The 19,240-nt window shown below is 37.7% G+C and overlaps 1 protein-coding gene across 2 annotated transcripts; it reads left to right on the plus strand.

The window, feature by feature from the left end:
- The first annotated feature begins 6,786 nt into the window (after positions 1 to 6,786).
- LOC102803478 (expansin-like protein 5) lies at positions 6,787 to 18,731 on the plus strand. 2 transcript variants are annotated; one of them, XM_085501357.1, is made up of 5 exons: positions 6,787 to 7,279; positions 9,579 to 9,782; positions 10,982 to 11,261; positions 17,579 to 17,739; positions 18,018 to 18,731. In XM_085501357.1, the coding sequence occupies exons 1-5, from the start codon at positions 7,073 to 7,075 to the stop codon at positions 18,579 to 18,581; spliced, it is 1,416 nt and encodes a 471-aa protein (XP_085357483.1). In that variant the 5' UTR covers positions 6,787 to 7,072; the 3' UTR covers positions 18,582 to 18,731. The 2 variants fall into 2 exon arrangements, with proteins under 2 accessions (XP_085357483.1, XP_085357484.1); XM_085501358.1 differs by lacking the exon at positions 9,579 to 9,782.
- Positions 18,732 to 19,240: the final 509 nt, after the last annotated feature.

Here is a 19,240-nt window from a genome sequence, read left to right on the forward strand (position 1 = left end):
TCCATGCACAAATGTAGATTATGTCCATTCCATGCACAAATGCCACGCCCACTCGTACCCATATGTAGATTATGTCCATTCCATGCACAAATGCCACGTCCACTCGTATCCATATGTTGATTATGTCCATTCCATGCACAAATGTAGATTATGTCCATTCCATGCACAAATGCCACGCCCACTCGTACCCATATGTAGATTATGTCCATTCCATGCACAAATGCCACGCCCACTCGTACCCATAGGTAGATTATGTCTATTTCATGCACAAATGTAGATTATGTCTATTCCGTGCACAAATGCCACGCCCACTCGTACCCATATGTTGATTATGTCCATTCCATGCACAAATGTAGATTATGTCCATTCCATGCACAAATGCCACGCCCACTCGTACCCATATGTAGATTATGTCCATTCCATGCACAAATGCCACGTCCACTCGTATCCATATGTTGATTATGTCCATTCCATGCACAAATGTAGATTATGTCCATTCCATGCACAAATGCCACGCCCACTCGTACCCATATGTAGATTATGTAGAAGACGCCGAACTGCAGCGTCAATGGACTGTGACGCGTATGAAACGTTTCATTTCCGTCACGCACACGCTTACTTCTCGCATACTGCATCACGTGATCACTTCATTAGCGAAATCTCGCTCGCATCTCCGAGCGCCGTTTTCACATTTTGACAAATTATGACAATTTTGTCAGTCGCCGCTTGTACCTCTCTTGAAAACACAGTGTTGATTTTTAGAGAATGTTTTCGAACTCGCTGAGAAGATCGGGAAGCTCTTCGAACGTCCCGTTTTGTCAGGTTTCTTGCTTATTCATGAAAGACTTGCTGACCAGAATGATTATAAATCTTATAAATATGTTGAGCTGGGATTCCATCGTAATGAACGTAATCACGGTCCGATCCCAGATAAATATTAAATTGAATTAGTTAGTCCCAAGTTCAACTTGGTTTAATTCGCGTGCACATGAATACAATAGTAACAATGGGTGGTGAGACTGATACCTACGATGGCCCATATATACAATTTGTCCGCTACATGAAAATCCGTCCGCTACTTTAACAAAAGTCGGTCAGCTACTTGAAAATCGGTCGGTTTCTTGAAAATTGCTCCGCTACATAAAAATCTGTCGGCTAGATGGGAACTATATAACGGCATGGTGTAAAACTCGTATGTATACTTACTAAAAGCTTGCTACACGTGACGTACAATGAAGAGTTTAAATTTAAATCGAGAGCAATGACTTGACATAAACACGGAGCTCTTTAACTTAATATTGGGAAGAAGAATACTAGACGCGTGATAATACGCGTTTTGCGATAACATATATATGCATATACTCAGTATACTTAGTATATATCGTTGTTTTGCGATAACGAGCATACTAGTATATAATTTTCGCTGTTATTGTAATTAACATTATTGTTGTTGTTGTTGTTGTTGTTGTTGTTGTTGTTGTTGTTGTTGTTGTTGTTGTTTAGAAGTTAAAATGGTATAGATATACATATTGTTTTTCAATTATAAGTGTATGTATTATTATTACCGCCGAGGGAGGATACATGTGTTCACGTGGTTTTGAATCTTCACTTGGTTTGTTTTTACTATACGATGTCGCACAGCTTTATCTATCTAGTACTCGAGTACCAAATTGTAATAGTTCATATATAATTTTTTTCCCAAATAGTGTTTATTGGTAAATGATCCGTCATGTATTAACTGAATTCTGTCTTCTCATTTGGGTATAAATTGTACAACTATTTGGAGGGAGTCGGTGACTACCAGAATTTTTCAATGTGCAAAAATCTGAAAACTGTGCACTCATGGTCGTAAACCATTGTCACCAAGTTGCATTAAGCAATAACTTAGGCTTAATAAGTTTGACGAGAAGCAAAATAAAATTACTACTATTTACTAACATACTAAGTAGTTGCAAATGAGTAATATTTTATGTTTTCCCCTTGTTGCAGGTGCTGCATACAAGTCTAATTATAATGGTGCTCCTGAATACAGTGTGACTCACGGTCCAGACACGTCCAAAAAAAAAAAAAACTCTTGTTCCAGACTCGTCCATCATTTTAAACATTATAATTATAATCATCCTATTTATTTAATCAACAAAATTGTTTTTATATTTTCTTCTGTCTGTATTTAATTTTTTTAACGAACCTTTGCTGGCGAAGATGTATCAGGAAATGTACACATTTGTTGGAAGTGAAACAAATATTCAATGTAATGAAAACAATTATAAAATGCTGTGGAATTTCTTTTGTAAATAAAAATATACTAGCAATTTTCTATTAATGGTTTATTCAAGTGGGCAAAATATAATGTACAGAAAGATTGCCCGTAGAGTATCGCTGCACTGAAAAGTAAGCAACCGACAGCCTGTATAAAAGGGGGGCTGTGATTGGCTGTTACTTACGCGAGATTTGAACGGGACTTGCATTGGCGTCGGATCAGATGTATGTAGGGCGGAATTAAAAAATATCAAAATCAAAGTAAAAAAATAAAAAGGCATTAATAACAAAAGTAATAAAAAAATAAAATTAAAATAAGTTTATAGCCAAAATAATTAAAGGCCGTACACTTCATCAGATTTTAATCAGATTGGTTGACAACATGAAGACGCTCGTTTTATTAATTTATAGGTGAATAAAAGCCAAACTGTGTAGTAGTAAAGGCATGAACTAACTGATTTTAGTGATGTAACCGTGATACACGGTACTGTAGATGTTGGTAACAAGTCGTCAGTTGTGGTTGTATAAGGTTAGAATGGCGCTCTGACTTATAACCTGTGCTCATTCAAAGCCTCCAGTCAGCATTCAAAGCATACATGTACGATGTTTCAAGTAAGCAGGTTGGTTGACTTCATTCCTCAGCTCCTGAGAGCGAGGTTATTTGTAGTTATGTTGGCGCTCGCCGCTGTGTCTGCGGAAGTACTATGGGAGATTGCATGATGGGAGTGAAAAGTCGTTTGATCAGTAAATAATTTTAGAAAAGTGAAAACTAGAGTGACTGTGAAATAAAGGTTGGTTTTAAATAATAAATATCACGGAATTTGGATGAAATAATGAAAGGAAATTGGTATGAAAGGGCAGTAAATGTTGCCAGAATGCAAGGTCAGAATCCGGGGTCAAAATACGTCACAATCATCCATCAAGGCGGTTGCAAAGTGTCAACTATGAATGAGTGCGGTAAAAGACTTGATTTGCAGTTTGCGTGAATAGCCGGGGGGGGGGATCATGCCAATTCTGTGCTTCAGTATCAGTATTTGCTGCTTTTTGTGCAATGGAAATTAATACAAGAAATGCTGCCAAAAGACAAGTTCTTCTAGTAAGCAAAACAACCCTGAGACGTTTATTTTGAGAAATTGAGAAAACGAGAAACAATAGACATGCTTCGGCAGGGTATCAAGGGTATTTTGATTATTTGAAGATGGAAACTGCTGCTTTATGGAAGAGCAAAGTTCAATGTCATTGGCCACAGTAATGACATTTTTAGATGGATGACTCGCTAGTATTCGCCGTAACTCCGTAATTTTCATTGGGTTTATACAAGATTTACATGTTACTGTCAGGAAGTATTAATCCTGTTTAATGTATTGTTTGTATTTGTACAGTGTGAATGAGGGATTTATTGTCAAAATATATACGGGTGCTTGAAACTATACAAAAATTCGACCAATGCACATCCGTTTCATGTGTTAAAAGAACATTGTGATGTTCTCATGGAATTGTCAAATCTTGGTATCATTCCCAACTGTCACCAAATTGTATGTTTTGACGACTCATGTGTAAATGTAAGATTTTGTTTCAGGTATACTCGAAGTGAATCTCAGCACTGTGCTTTTTATAAATGATCGTGGTTTTGTTATAAGCAAGTATCAGACGTATTGGGGCAGCCAATTTGCAAACTCGCTAGCGAATTGGGTAACTGCTTGGGTTTTGACTAAACAGTTTGCTTTCGAATCTCGCTGTCGCCGACTTGTGGTCGCGTCTACTATGGATGACTCTATATTGCTTTAGGTCTCATAGAATGCTTTTACTTGGCCTGGTACGTGTCTGGATTCATCTGGACGATTTTCTTTGTTATGTGAGGCGGCGTGATAATGTAAAAGTAGTAAGAGTAATTTATAATTTATATGGGGATAGCAATCTTGAACACGGTTTGAAACCAAATAAAGAGACAAGTTGAGAAACAGTTTCCTACAGGGAGAAAAACATTTCCAGTTATTATGATTGTGTGCATGAGAGCTTTGCCCCACACACAATAAGACAGGATGATATGCACGGATATGTATGAGTGTGTTTCATAGATTAATAGACCACTTCTTTGCTTCAATCCCAACTATATCTCTGGAAATATCACTTGCTGTTTATCATCCATATTTCGATATCCCACAGTGTGTCTATTGCGTGTCTGGTAATTCAAACTAACTTCTATTTCGCAAAATTTGGCCAGCCTTGCTTCTACCGGTCAATTAAGCATTGGCGTCGGATCAGATGTATGTAGGGCGGAATTAAAAAATATCAAAATCAAAGTAAAAAAATAAAAAGGCATTAATAACAAAAGTAATAAAAAAATAAAATTAAAATAAGTTTATAGCCAAAATAATTAAAGGCCGTACACTTCATCAGATTTTAATCAGATTGGTTGACAACATGAAGACGCTCGTTTTATTAATTTATAGGTGAATAAAAGCCAAACTGTGTAGTAGTAAAGGCATGAACTAACTGATTTTAGTGATGTAACCGTGATACACGGTACTGTAGATGTTGGTAACAAGTCGTCAGTTGTGGTTGTATAAGGTTAGAATGGCGCTCTGACTTATAACCTGTGCTCATTCAAAGCCTCCAGTCAGCATTCAAAGCATACATGTACGATGTTTCAAGTAAGCAGGTTGGTTGACTTCATTCCTCAGCTCCTGAGAGCGAGGTTATTTGTAGTTATGTTGGCGCTCGCCGCTGTGTCTGCGGAAGTACTATGGGAGATTGCATGATGGGAGTGAAAAGTCGTTTGATCAGTAAATAATTTTAGAAAAGTGAAAACTAGAGTGACTGTGAAATAAAGGTTGGTTTTAAATAATAAATATCACGGAATTTGGATGAAATAATGAAAGGAAATTGGTATGAAAGGGCAGTAAATGTTGCCAGAATGCAAGGTCAGAATCCGGGGTCAAAATACGTCACAATCATCCATCAAGGCGGTTGCAAAGTGTCAACTATGAATGAGTGCGGTAAAAGACTTGATTTGCAGTTTGCGTGAATAGCCGGGGGGGGGGGGGATCATGCCAATTCTGTGCTTCAGTATCAGTATTTGCTGCTTTTTGTGCAATGGAAATTAATACAAGAAATGCTGCCAAAAGACAAGTTCTTCTAGTAAGCAAAACAACCCTGAGACGTTTATTTTGAGAAATTGAGAAAACGAGAAACAATAGACATGCTTCGGCAGGGTATCAAGGGTATTTTGATTATTTGAAGATGGAAACTGCTGCTTTATGGAAGAGCAAAGTTCAATGTCATTGGCCACAGTAATGACATTTTTAGATGGATGACTCGCTAGTATTCGCCGTAACTCCGTAATTTTCATTGGGTTTATACAAGATTTACATGTTACTGTCAGGAAGTATTAATCCTGTTTAATGTATTGTTTGTATTTGTACAGTGTGAATGAGGGATTTATTGTCAAAATATATACGGGTGCTTGAAACTATACAAAAATTCGACCAATGCACATCCGTTTCATGTGTTAAAAGAACATTGTGATGTTCTCATGGAATTGTCAAATCTTGGTATCATTCCCAACTGTCACCAAATTGTATGTTTTGACGACTCATGTGTAAATGTAAGATTTTGTTTCAGGTATACTCGAAGTGAATCTCAGCACTGTGCTTTTTATAAATGATCGTGGTTTTGTTATAAGCAAGTATCAGACGTATTGGGGCAGCCAATTTGCAAACTCGCTAGCGAATTGGGTAACTGCTTGGGTTTTGACTAAACAGTTTGCTTTCGAATCTCGCTGTCGCCGACTTGTGGTCGCGTCTACTATGGATGACTCTATATTGCTTTAGGTCTCATAGAATGCTTTTACTTGGCCTGGTACGTGTCTGGATTCATCTGGACGATTTTCTTTGTTATGTGAGGCGGCGTGATAATGTAAAAGTAGTAAGAGTAATTTATAATTTATATGGGGATAGCAATCTTGAACACGGTTTGAAACCAAATAAAGAGACAAGTTGAGAAACAGTTTCCTACAGGGAGAAAAACATTTCCAGTTATTATGATTGTGTGCATGAGAGCTTTGCCCCACACACAATAAGACAGGATGATATGCACGGATATGTATGAGTGTGTTTCATAGATTAATAGACCACTTCTTTGCTTCAATCCCAACTATATCTCTGGAAATATCACTTGCTGTTTATCATCCATATTTCGATATCCCACAGTGTGTCTATTGCGTGTCTGGTAATTCAAACTAACTTCTATTTCGCAAAATTTGGCCAGCCTTGCTTCTACCGGTCAATTAAGTCAATCCCCATATTGTCCTTGACAGATACTAGTATATTGTAAATTACACAGAGGTAAAAGTACAATACACTCCCCTTTACATTCCCTTGCTTTACACAACAGTCATTATGCTGAGGTAGTGATGGTTCAGAACCATCACCAGTTCTTATGTTCTATTCAGCAAACACGGGGATTACCCGACTTCGTAGGCATGGTATCCCTTGCATGTTGTACTTCCGGGTCATATCTGAAAGTTGAAGGTTGGGTTGCCTGGCGATTTTAAAATAGCCGACCAATTGTATATATGGGGCACATTAGATACTCCCTCTTGGTAGTTAAATGGTAACGTTGATTTGTTTCAACCGAGGACGCAAACTTCACACATGACGTTTCGCGAATTCAAGTATGAAAGCTCCCATCGATCGTGTCACGATCCCGTTTAAAGAGTGGTTATATCGTTTGGGTAGATAAACAAAGGTATTTTTTTATTGTGCTCCAAACTGACTCGAAGAACTCACTGTGAGTTGACACATTCGTAATCATGTTTCTGGCGGCAGTGATTATGTCCCTGGCCACGATGAGCGTTGCAGAGCCTATGTGTGAAGAATCATTGGATGGACCGCAGTTCCAGGGACGGGCAACTTATTTCCACGCGGCGCCTGCCATGGCTGGTAATGGGGCTTGTATGCTTGCTTCGGACGACCCGATGGTTGTCGGGATGGCTGGTGAAAATTACGAGAATTCGCAGGTAAGTGATTCCATCTGTTCCGTTTGTGGTTTTGAGTTACATACACGTACATGAATAACCGATCTCGATGACATAAATAAATAATGCAGTTCATCTGTGTGATTCCCATTCCTTAATCAGATCCCGATATTTAACAACACACCTCTTAGAATGAGAGAAAGCTACTGTTGCCTGTCTCTAAAAAAACACATCGTTGAGTATGCATGAAACGCTCGTTACTTGCCAACTAACGAACGAGGCTATAGGCGATTGTTATTCTCGGATAAAATACATGTATTATTTACTGAAATCAGTAACCCGCAAGGACTTCTTTTGAAATCACCAAACCTATTCTAGTTCACCCAGCGCATCAACATTGGGTGTGTACGTACGTTAGTCAAATTAGTTATACCACATGATAGAGGGACCGGACTGACTGTGGTTATACAGAATGACAACATTTGCTATTAGCCTGTCCATTCCGTTCATCGGTCGATCTTCTTTGTTCACCGTAGCTGAAGTGGAGAAAATGTCCTAGGGAAATACTTACCCTATTATAGTAAAATATCCCTATAATAGGGTGTGTCTACATCGCGCGTTAAAATTTGCATATAACATTAGCGCGTAATAAAGTTGTGATGAAGGAAAGAGTGGTATAAACAAAGATCAGTGATTACTTGAAATCGATACCAGGAAGGGGGGTAAAAGAAAAGTTATATAACATTTTATTATTTAATAATTTATTAAAATACATAAGTTTGTCCAACTCCCTGTGGCCGAAGACGCGACCTTACCAGGGAGTCCGGGGCATGCTCCCCTTACAAAATTTGAAATCTATACCCTCTGAAACGCTATTTCTGTATTTTGAGGGGCACATTTTGCTGACAAAAAGGGTTTCAGCTTGATTTTGGAGGGGCGACGCTCCCCGACATTTTTCGGGATGTATTTGATGGCCCTAACTACTTTTCACCAAATTAAAATTGCTCTCTACACCCCATACATTCGATTTCTATGGACAATAAAACCATTTGTCTAAGGCTCGAAGCTGGGAAGCCATTATTTTTTTCTAAGCGTGCCTCTTTGATGAACGAACGTCATCTAGTTCTTTTTAGAGCTCATTCTCATTCTCCCAACACGCAGGTACTTTTTACGAATACAACGGTAAATATTTGCGATTAGCCTGTCCACTCCGCCCATTTACAACAGAGAATCTTTATTGTTCGCCATAGCTGAAATGAAAAAAAACCCGAAGGACTTTACCCACCGCATACACGACTTTGTAAACACTTAAAAAGAACTTATAAATAGAATATCATGACCGAATTTACAACAAAAGCCCGAGAACCTCTGTTTCAAGTGGACGAAACGGTGACGAACTAGGCCTACACTGTAAGTGTCCTAAGCACTAATCCTAATCCAAGAGAGAATTAGCCTAACATGTAGGCGTGAGTGGTGCCCTCGCCAATCGAACGGTATGAGACTATACTAACGCCACGATGTGCTGGGTTTGAAGCACCACAGAGGGCGCAACCCACGCGACCTTGTCAGACGAAAGAGAATGAGAGAACAAATACAATGCATCGTTTTGCAGCTGAATGAAACTACAGTCGCTCTATCTGTGTATCTGTGGTGTAAGAAATGTCCAGCCAACAACTATGGGCTGTGTCTTTCGTCGGAATCCGATTCTCTTGTTCTTTTCACGACCGGATAGGTATAAGAAATATTGATGATTTCAATGGCCCCTTAGACGTGAGTGGTGCCCTCGCTGGCCGGACAGCATCAGACCCTCAACTGTGTTGGGTTTGATCCCCAGTTTTAGTTCGATACACTTATTTTCGTCAGAGAAAGCTTCGTCGCTAGGGGGCACGAATTATTGAGTTCATGTATTGAATGATACCAATGTTCATTCCAAGAGACATAGACAGTTATAGTGATTTAAACAGCTCAAGTCAATTCAAGAACAGTGACGTAATTTATTGAGTTGTACCATGTAGGCCCTCCATGCTATTATCTATCCTGGTCATCGTTCCATTCTTTCGTGAGTCCTGCCCACAACGGTCTTGATTCCGGTCAGTGGGTGACCATGACACGACGTTGATTGACTGACAGATATAAAACGCTGCTAATGTAATAAGCTATTTTTCCCAAACTAACTTGTTGACGACGCCCAGTAGAATGCATCCTACTTCTACGAAAATATGAAATGAATTCTGCTCTGGGTAACACGTGCAATTATTATCAAATCTGACACCATCAATCTAGTGATTGTTCAGAGAATATCATTAAGCTCATCTATGTTATTATCGTGCTCATCATACAGGTTTGCGGGGAATGTATTGAGGTCACTGGACCTCATGGGAATAGTGTTGTGGTCAGCGTCATAGACATGTGTGGGTGTGAAGAAAATGGTTTAAATTTAAGTCAGGAATCTTTCAGGATCCTCGAATCTGATGTGAGTTTTGGGTCGATTGACGTTACCTGGAGAGTTGTAACCTGTGACATAGAAGGAAATATCAATTATAGGGTGGGTATATATTATATATTTATATATATATATATATATATAGATTAATCTTTCAGCTCATTAGCAATTTTATGTTTTAAGTTCGTAATGGTATCGTTCGAAAATGATGCTATAAACCACATACAATTTTATTTTATGTTTTAAGTTCGTAATGGTATCATTCGAAAATGTTGCTATATACCACATACAACTTATAACATTGGTGAATCAATGTTCTGTTAAAATGAACAGGAGAATATATGAGTGACATATCCCATACAAACGAAGATATGACATTGTGACTCACGCAGCATACAAAACATATGCAAATGAAAAAAATTAAAGAGGTTGTGGCTGTCTATCGCACACATTCGATCAGGTCCAAAAAACTGTGAGCACTGTGATTGTGTAATGGTAACACAAAAGACTATGGTAGACTGTAATACGTCGTTTATTTCGGAAGACAAGTCTGGCATCAAAGTACAATTAGAACAGTCCACACTAAACATGCACTAAAACACCCTTTATATAGGGTTAATAGGATTACACCGCGGATTTTAAAATTGGAGGAAAAACGCTATGATTGGTGTGCCATGTGAGAAGGTCACTATAGAATAAACATTTCGGCTTAATCCGCTACAAAGTTGCGACTTCTCTTGCGTTCGCTGTGATAAAGCCATGTTTGTGAACATTACGTAAATGGCTTACAATAAATTGATTTGTGCTTCTTTGTCATAGGAATACATATATTGTGAGGTGAAATGAAGCATGAAACGGCTTCTAACAGACATAACTCAGAGAATAATGCTTGGAATCGAATGAAACCAAAACGAACAAATACAGAAAATGGTTGTCTATCGATACAAAGTAAATACGAATGAAAAATAATAACTATAATTAAACAACAACAAATATAATTGAATCGAGAAACACACACGTGGATAAGCATCCACGATAGAGGTATTCTGAGTTAATTTTGCGTTAGAATGAATTTTAATTTATTTTAAGGGGGGTGTGACTAAAAAGTAATTTAAGAAGTGCACCCAGAGTACAACGCGTGAATATATGAATTAAAAACAAATTCAACATAGTTATTCAAACCGCATATTTGTCTTCGTTACAGTCTCCTTAAAAGAGAATATCATATTCAAAGGAATAAATCACGTAGTTTCCTTCGACATACAAACCCTATGTATTATATGCCTTGATTTTATTTCTAGTTCCTTGATGGGAGTTCAAAATGGTGGTTTGGAATACAGGCAATCAATCATAAATATCCCGTGGCCAGAATGGAATTAAGACAAAGGAGAACTAATGCATGGATTGACCTGGAACGGAGTAACACTAATTTCTTCATGAAACCCACTTCTATCTCTACAATTGAAGCACCGTTTGAGTTGAGGTTGACGTCGGTTAACGGCTATGTTGTGACGGATAACATCGATGCTATTCAAAGTGATGAACTGATTGAGGGTACTGGACAATTTGGAAACTGTAGAGGTGAGTTGATATTTTGGTGAAATGTTCCTATTTATTAGAAATTTATAGTAACACAAATATTGTGCTAGACGCATAACAGCCACTAGTAGCGCTGTATACCATCGAAACCTATTGTAGCTTGTTGAGTGTAAAGGCCAGAAACAATTGTTAATTTTTTGTGACCAGTTTAGTATGATAGAAAGCGTGTACAGTCTTCAAATTACCGCGATAGACAGAGTTGGGATCAAAATCGAATATACGTGATTCCGGCGTTTCATAATAAATGCTTTCTATTAAGGTAGCAGGATAGTTTTTTTGCATGAAAAATGTAAACACCTATAATCGGAATAAATTTTACAAGAAACCATATAATCTATATATGTTTGGAAAGCTCTTGACTTGTATTTTCCTATTATTAATATTTTGTGAACATTGTGTTTGTTTTAGCGTCACGTGATTCTGAAAATCAGCGGGGCTGATAATTTAACTAACGTGAATAAAATTTTAATTGTCATCTCTACAGTCATTCATGCGATCAAAAACTTTACACTGTTTTGAAGCAAAGGATATGAAGTTTAAATCCGTATTTCTATTTTTTGCATTAAGTTTTTTTTTTCTTTCCGAAAATCACAAATTTCCAGCACGTTTTTTGGTGTTAAAGTTAGAGTATACCATTGGTTTGCGCGAGGTTTGTGAAAAAACGCAATAGAATTTTGCAAATATGCAAATACGGATATGAAGCCAACATATCAAAGAGTAAGAAAAGCTAAACGGCGACATCGTAGCGCTATTCACTGAAACGCCGTTTAAAATTAGGCCAACGGTAATTGCCAAAAACCGAACACCGAGAAATCGGCACTTTTATGATTTCAAACTTCAATCAACGTTAACTCCCGTTTCAGCAGCAAAATTTACATGGGCTAATTGTAAATAAAATGCTTTGAAAGTTGTTTTCGAGAGAAATCATGAACCGACATTTATATCTGTGAAAAACTTTGTTTTTTGGCCGTTTTCTTTCACGCTGTGGAGTTTTTATTTATTTAGAAAACTGCTCCCTTCTTTCGAGATGACGGGAAGCTAGGCTGGCTCAGTTTCGATCGAATACAACTGCCTAGACCGTAACGCCTGCGCTCCACTATTGAGATATTGCCTACTTTGCAAAATTGACAAATCTCTTTTTCTAGGGCGCCATTCAACAGTGACATGTCAACGAGTCGAATCTCGCCGTCTTCAAACGATCGGCCGTGACATTCACTCTCACTTTCTTCTTCTACGTCGGAAGTTAACAATATTTTCCTGCGAGATACAGACATCCCTCGAACGTTTTGAACAGGAGTATCACCCACTATATCGAAGTCTGATTCATCGGACTCCCAGTGTCACGGTAAAACTTTCTTCGCCCACTTCATGGCTGACACTGGTTTCGACGGGGAAATCCGTTCTGTACGAACCCAGCATCGTCTTTTTCACAATCTTTTTTGACAGGAGTGATCATTCTTTTGATGTTTTTCTTCTTTCTTCCTCGCTTTCTTTTTCTTGGAAATTTTCGCGTGCTTACTATCCCGTCCATAATTAGTGAATGACAACTAAACTAAAGAATTACTGATAATAATTGTAAAATGTGACCCAGTGATGTATGCCGGCATGTAGCATTTCCTGTGCTATTAAAAATCAAACCCCGTGTAACCTCAGGTCTTATACTTGTAAATGAATCTCTTCAAAATTTAATTGTAACCGGACTCACAGTTATCATCTATAAAAACTACCTAGATTTTAGATGATCCTTTTATTTTTTACCGAAGTCGTACGAAAAAGTCAACCCTTGCCTTGCGTGAAACACTGGTCCACTATCCGATGTCAAGACGTCGGCCGGGGGGGGGGGGGGGGGGGCACGCTACTATTTCGTTGCCGTGCATTTTGTTCGCATGAGTACATTAGATAAAACAAACAAGTATTTATCAGACAGATTTATTACATGTAACATAATTTACGAATTTAGAAAAACCTAAGCATGCAAGTATGCCTACTTGGTGAAAACTCCTCTGAAAAATGGATTATATAAACCAGGTCCAAGCATATTCTTATCATTGATCAACCTTTACATGTAGTTTGTGGCCTGAATTTTCATGCAATGCATAGCCACCACAGATGGCCGTATTTTATTGTTTGCAACCATATTTTGTAAAAGGGAGCCCCCTCCCAATGTAACTGCATTACTTCTGGACTAAGAAAGTAACCCCGTGGTCAGACACCTTTCAATGACAAAGCCAAGAAAAAAATATTACAGAAATTTTTTTGTAAGTTTTTATTCTGTTAACATATAATTACATTGAAGTGGTACATTCATGTACTTTTTTGATTATTCAAAATTTGTTGTTTCTAAAGCGATTGTTTTGTCTTTGCTGTACTTCCTGTCTAGAAAGGCAGCAGTGCACACATCTTATCAGCTGTGTGTAAACACCGTCCCTCAAACTACAAACAGATATCTTATCAGTTGTTTGTAAATAGCAAATAAAGAAAGTGGCCCAACTTAAAACTATTTACCCTCAGTTCAGTTATGTTTGTAAACCATGCATATTAATGAGATGCACTAGTTGGGTGTACACTGGATCACCGTCCCTCAACACATGTTGAGGGACGGTGACTGGATAAACAAAAACTTGGCCATTTGTTTGCACACTAGAAAAAAATCAGTTTACTTGTACAAGATATTTTTTTTTCAATAAAATAAATACACCCATGTATGTAGCATGCCTTAGGGAGCTATTCGTGTGATTTTCAAAAAAAAATGTGAAAAGTGCCCAAAAAACTATTCTGCTACCTTAATAATTGCACTTTAATAATATTCATCAGTTACGTCTACGTCATTGTGGCGGTCTATAGTGAGAGCGCCATCTATAGTATGGTGTGCGAATAACTTTGTTTATGCTTAAGTCTGTGCGTCGAGGTGTCGGTCAACATGGCGGTTTAGTGTGTCATGTTCGAATTGTTTCTGTCTGTGTGGGCAAGTCGATTTTCCTGTTAAATCGACTTAATACCTTCCAAAGTCCGAACTAAAGTGGTTATGGATGTTGTGGAACGCTTGGGACAGGCGAAATCGTGTTTGCGTGGAATTTAGTGGCTGGCAGAAGTCTTTTCCGAAAGTTGTGGTTGTGTGGATCGACCGCAGAGGTTGCAGTCTGCTGTTGCCATTGTGTTGAACGAAACCGTGGTTGAACCACAGGGAGCCCAGGAACTATAATCAACTGTAGTACGCAGTCTCTATGAGCGGGGGGGGGGGGGGGTATCGGCTGGTATCTAGTGTAAGAAATAGACTAGATACCAGCCGATACCCCCCCCCCCCCCCCCCGCTCATAGAGACTGCGTACTACAGTTGATTATAGTTCCTGGGCTCCCTGTGGTTGAACCAAGTATCCAGGTTCCTGTGAGTACAATCGTTGACATTTTGAGTTCTGTACGCCAGTATTAACTGTTTCCAGTAGATCGACTCGACCAATTATGTTGTCCCGTCGAGATTTCAACTAAAGTAAAGACTGTTCTTCGTTGTGGAAATTCCCGCCATTCGTATCACGTGACTTTCTGTTGTCGTCATCCAGTTGGACTGACTTGTTTACCGTCCCAGACATCTACCAAACTTTGATTCGTGTGACATTCAGCATCAAGTAGAAAGTGCATAAATTGACTGTGACATTTTACTGTTGTGCCTTTCCCGGACCTACGTTGTGATCAAACTTATTATTTTCTATAACGTTAGTCTGCATTTAGTGTAATTCGCCTGCTCTGGCATTGCGTAAGCCAGTGTGTAGTTTGCATTTTGCATGATATTTCTTTACCGATAATTATTTTGTGTCGTATACATTTATTTAGTCCAGAGTACTTTACCTGGATTTGTGTATTTTACTATACATACATATTGTGACTACCATTCTGGTGAGTGATATTACTGAATAATTACCTTAAATTGTGTCATTTTGGTATTCACTTAAACCAAACTATTTCTGAGGTATCTTATTGTTATAGTTGATACTTGTAGTGTTACATGCATGATTTGGAACTTTGGTCTGCTTTGCATGTTTAAAACATTTTGTATTTTGGATGTCTTTAGTATTCAGTAGTTGAACTCAAACAATATTTTATTATTGAATACTTAACTATTTTCTGTTTATATAAACCTGTGAATATACTATTTCAGTGATTGTGTGGGAATTATTTGTACTTCCCTACTGTTACGGTATTGTAGATGACTGCATTGGTTGTGTATTATTTGAGAGCATACGTTGCATTACGATAGTCTTAGTATTTTACAGTTGAGCTAATGCATACTGTTGTATTTAGTAATCTTTTCAATTATAGTAACTTTGAAGTATTTTCCTTTTATTTTACCTGTATTTAGTATCCGAGTGCTGATCTCTGTTGTTACTAGTATATACTTCTATGTACTGAGGGAATACTCAGGCATTCATAGCCTTAGTACCTATTACGTAGTATCTATCTGCACTTAGTGTTTCTAGTTAGTAAATACTGTATTGTGTATGTGGTAGCCCTTTGTATTGAGTAAGTTAGGATTACTGTGTATGCCATACATTCTCTTCAGTACTCTGTACTGATGTGTTGGCCTATATGGTTGTAGCAGTTAGTGGCACTATACATTACTGTGCATAGATATTCCTGTTAGTCATTATAGTAACAACGTAATGAGTAGTATATTGTAATACATTTTCATAGCACATTACAGAATACTGGTAATTGTATTTTCTACTTTTTATTGAGACTTTTATTGAGAAATAACTGCTTTACGTGACACATTACTGTGTATTACTGTATCCAAGTAGCGATAATTACGATTGTGTTTTTGCTTGTTCAGCGTTAATACAACATTCTAACTTTACATGCAACACTGAGCTGGGTATTTTGTTATCGAACCCGAGTCCCCACGACCGCATTTAGCCCACTGCCCCGAAATATTACTTGTATCCTACCGTTACTGTGTGTGTAGCTTACATCATCATGACCTCGTTAATGATCATTAGCATATTGTGTACGCAGTGCGCATGCTTCGGTCCTTTTTTCCGTTTTTCCTAATCAATGCGTCATCACAGTCACAGGTCAACAATTGCAATGTACGTGTCATGTAAGTGACGTTCAGCACCGGCAATGAGGTTTGTCAATCGAAGCCCACACTTAAGCGACGCTACCGAATATATACACAAGCAACGCCAGCAAAGCGGCTGCATGCTCAGCAAAACATTTGTATACACTCCCACCATGTCATACTCTGTAATATGCAATTACAATTCTGGTTCCCCCATAACTCTGGGTTATACTAGTATACAGCAGCAACATGCAATATAGACGCCCTCTATCAATGAAGTGCCCCTGTGACGTAATTTAATGGTTGTAAGAAACACCGTTTACAAAGTCCTTTCGATCTTTGGTTGACTGACAATAACACATTCAGCCTTTTCGCGATTTAGTATTTTCTAAATGACGAATGATTACACAGACAAGCGGAAATACTTGTGTTGACAAAGCGCTTCACCGTCACCGCTAGAGGGTGCGACCTATAGAAACGTTACATTTAAAAGGAACTGTCGTCGGAAAAAGACATTCTTAAACAATGATGTAAATTTTGGGTAGTGGTAACCTCGGGATGGTAAAAGCTTAAACTATCTACATAGGGACAACAACCACCAGACTGGCAACACGATTCGTTCCAACCTAAAAAAATACTGACGATATTATTAATAACAATAACTTTATTACACTTCTGTACTATCAGTATAAAATCAAATTCAAATCGAAAAAATACAGCAGCTAAACTAAACTAAATAAACTAAACTATATTAAGATAACAAATAAAATTAAGAGATGTTAAAAGTTTAATAGGAAAAAATAAATGTTAATTACAGGATTATCCCACTGTGGGGGTGATAACTTACATATACTTAATTTCTGTTTTGTTTTATTTAGAAACTTTGCAAGGGGTATAAAGCATGTCAGTATTTTAATCAAATTGTCTGTTTTACTTGATTTATTTTTAATTTCTTTTTCTTGAAACAGCTCCCCTCTTTCTTTGCCAAAAAATTCGAAGTCTAGGATAAAATGTTGTTTGTCTGAATTTGTATCATGACATTTTTTTTACACAATCGCTCTTCCGCGAGAATGTTTGGTCGTTGTCGTCTGCCTCTTTCAATTTCTAAATTATGATCACTAAGCCGAAATTTACTCACAATTCTTCAAAGGCTAAACAAATTATATGTTCTAATGTTATAGCCATCTTTACCATTTTTACTGTGCGGAGAAATTAAGCTTTTTTTTCCATATTTTGTGATATTCAGATAATTATGACTGTACAATCGATGAACGCACATATTCCGGAGAAGCTACCTTCTACTATGGTGCGACCACCGCGGCAGCTGGAAGTGGAGCCTGTATGATTAATACTGGCGGTGACCTAATGATCGGAGCAATGACAGCTGCATTATGGGACGAATCTCAGGTAAAATCTAAACTGGAAGACATATACCGAACAGAGTCAATTGAATGAATATGTCTGTATTTCATCCAGTCTATCTTATGACGTTTACATGACGTAACATTTAACATATTGTAGAGGTGGTACATGGTCGCTGCGCCGCTTCCTTTTCGATGTGTAACTTATAGCGACGCACAAAACTCGAGTACAATCAATGTTAAACACTGTTTGTTTACATGGAATTGGAACAGGCGCTGCACGACGACCACCGCCCTTTAAGACAATTTTATGATTTATTCTAGGCATGTGGTGAATGTGTTGAGGTAACTGGACCACAGGGTGATACGGTTTTCATACAAATAATTGACCTATGTGCCGGTTGTCCAGAGGGTGATATAAATCTGAGCACAGATGCATTTACTCAACTGGGCAATCTCGAAGATGGAAGAATAGATATAGAATGGAAAGTGGTAGAATGTGTCGTTGATGGAAACATCAAATACAAATTTAAAGATGGTAGCTCAAAATGGTGGTTTGCAATTCAAATTGTCGATCATCGTGTACCAATTAAATCTATTGCCATAAAGCCAGATGGACAAGACACCTGGATCGATCTCCCTAGACAGAGCTTTAATTTCTTCTTGCAAGGTGTGGATGTTATTGATGTACCTTTTGCTATTCGTGTGACTGGAACAACTGATGAAGTGTTAGAAGATCGAATCACACGTTTTCCTTCTAGTATGCATGACCTTCATGATGGGAGTGTCCAATTCACGACCACCTGCACTTCAAAAGCTACAAAAATTATGTTAAATACAAGCTACATTATCGTATTGTATTTTGCTCTTATTCCTTGTATAATATAACTTCCCAAAAAGAACAACTTCCTAATTTTAAATTGGTATTTGTAGATCGATACGTGAGCAGGATATGTTCTCGTCTATTCCATATATCTCGAGGTATTTAATCTGACTGTTCTCTCCATCTATTGCATAAATATTTATATATCTACCATATGTCTGTTGTCATGTCGTAATTTCTCTGTACAACAAATGTCTGACACAAGTATGTTTGGATGTACCTTTGGAAGGTAATCACTAAGTGCGTGGCAATATACACACCAGCATTTTTCTTCAAAACAATCAGTCAGCAGATAGCAATAATGTTTGCACTAGAATGCCAATTTACTTGTTCAATAATATGCCCCTAAAACTCGAGAAATACGTTGTCAATCAAGAATTCTAGTATTTTGATAGTAGCATTGCTTCACATTGATCTTGTTCTTCAAGTTAACAAAATTAGTAAAATCGTAGTCTAATAACGTATACTTATAGAAACGCACAATAATCACCTATTTATTGCATTCAATAGTTGTTATTGGGAACATGATCATCTGAAAAACGTTGTTTAAACTTATGAGTTCATATCAAAATTTGTACAAATCAATAACATAATAATAATGTTAATAGTTGTTGCTTGAATGCGACAATCTGCGCTGTTTAACTTATAAAATAACACATTGTTA

This window comes from Saccoglossus kowalevskii, chromosome 7 (genome assembly GCF_978046115.1).
Source record: "Saccoglossus kowalevskii chromosome 7, keSacKowa6.1, whole genome shotgun sequence".
NCBI classification, from domain to species: domain Eukaryota; kingdom Metazoa; phylum Hemichordata; class Enteropneusta; family Harrimaniidae; genus Saccoglossus; species Saccoglossus kowalevskii.

Excerpts from the sequence above, each read along its gene's own strand:
- LOC102803478 (XM_085501357.1), top strand. The coding sequence starts at position 7,073 with ATGTTTCTGGCGGCAGTGATTATGTCCCTGGCCACGATGAGCGTTGCA. Across the intron at positions 11,262-17,578 it reads ACAATTTGGAAACTGTAGAG|ATAATTATGACTGTACAATC; the intron begins GTGAGTTGATAT and ends TGTGATATTCAG. Across the intron at positions 17,740-18,017 it reads CATTATGGGACGAATCTCAG|GCATGTGGTGAATGTGTTGA; the intron begins GTAAAATCTAAA and ends GATTTATTCTAG.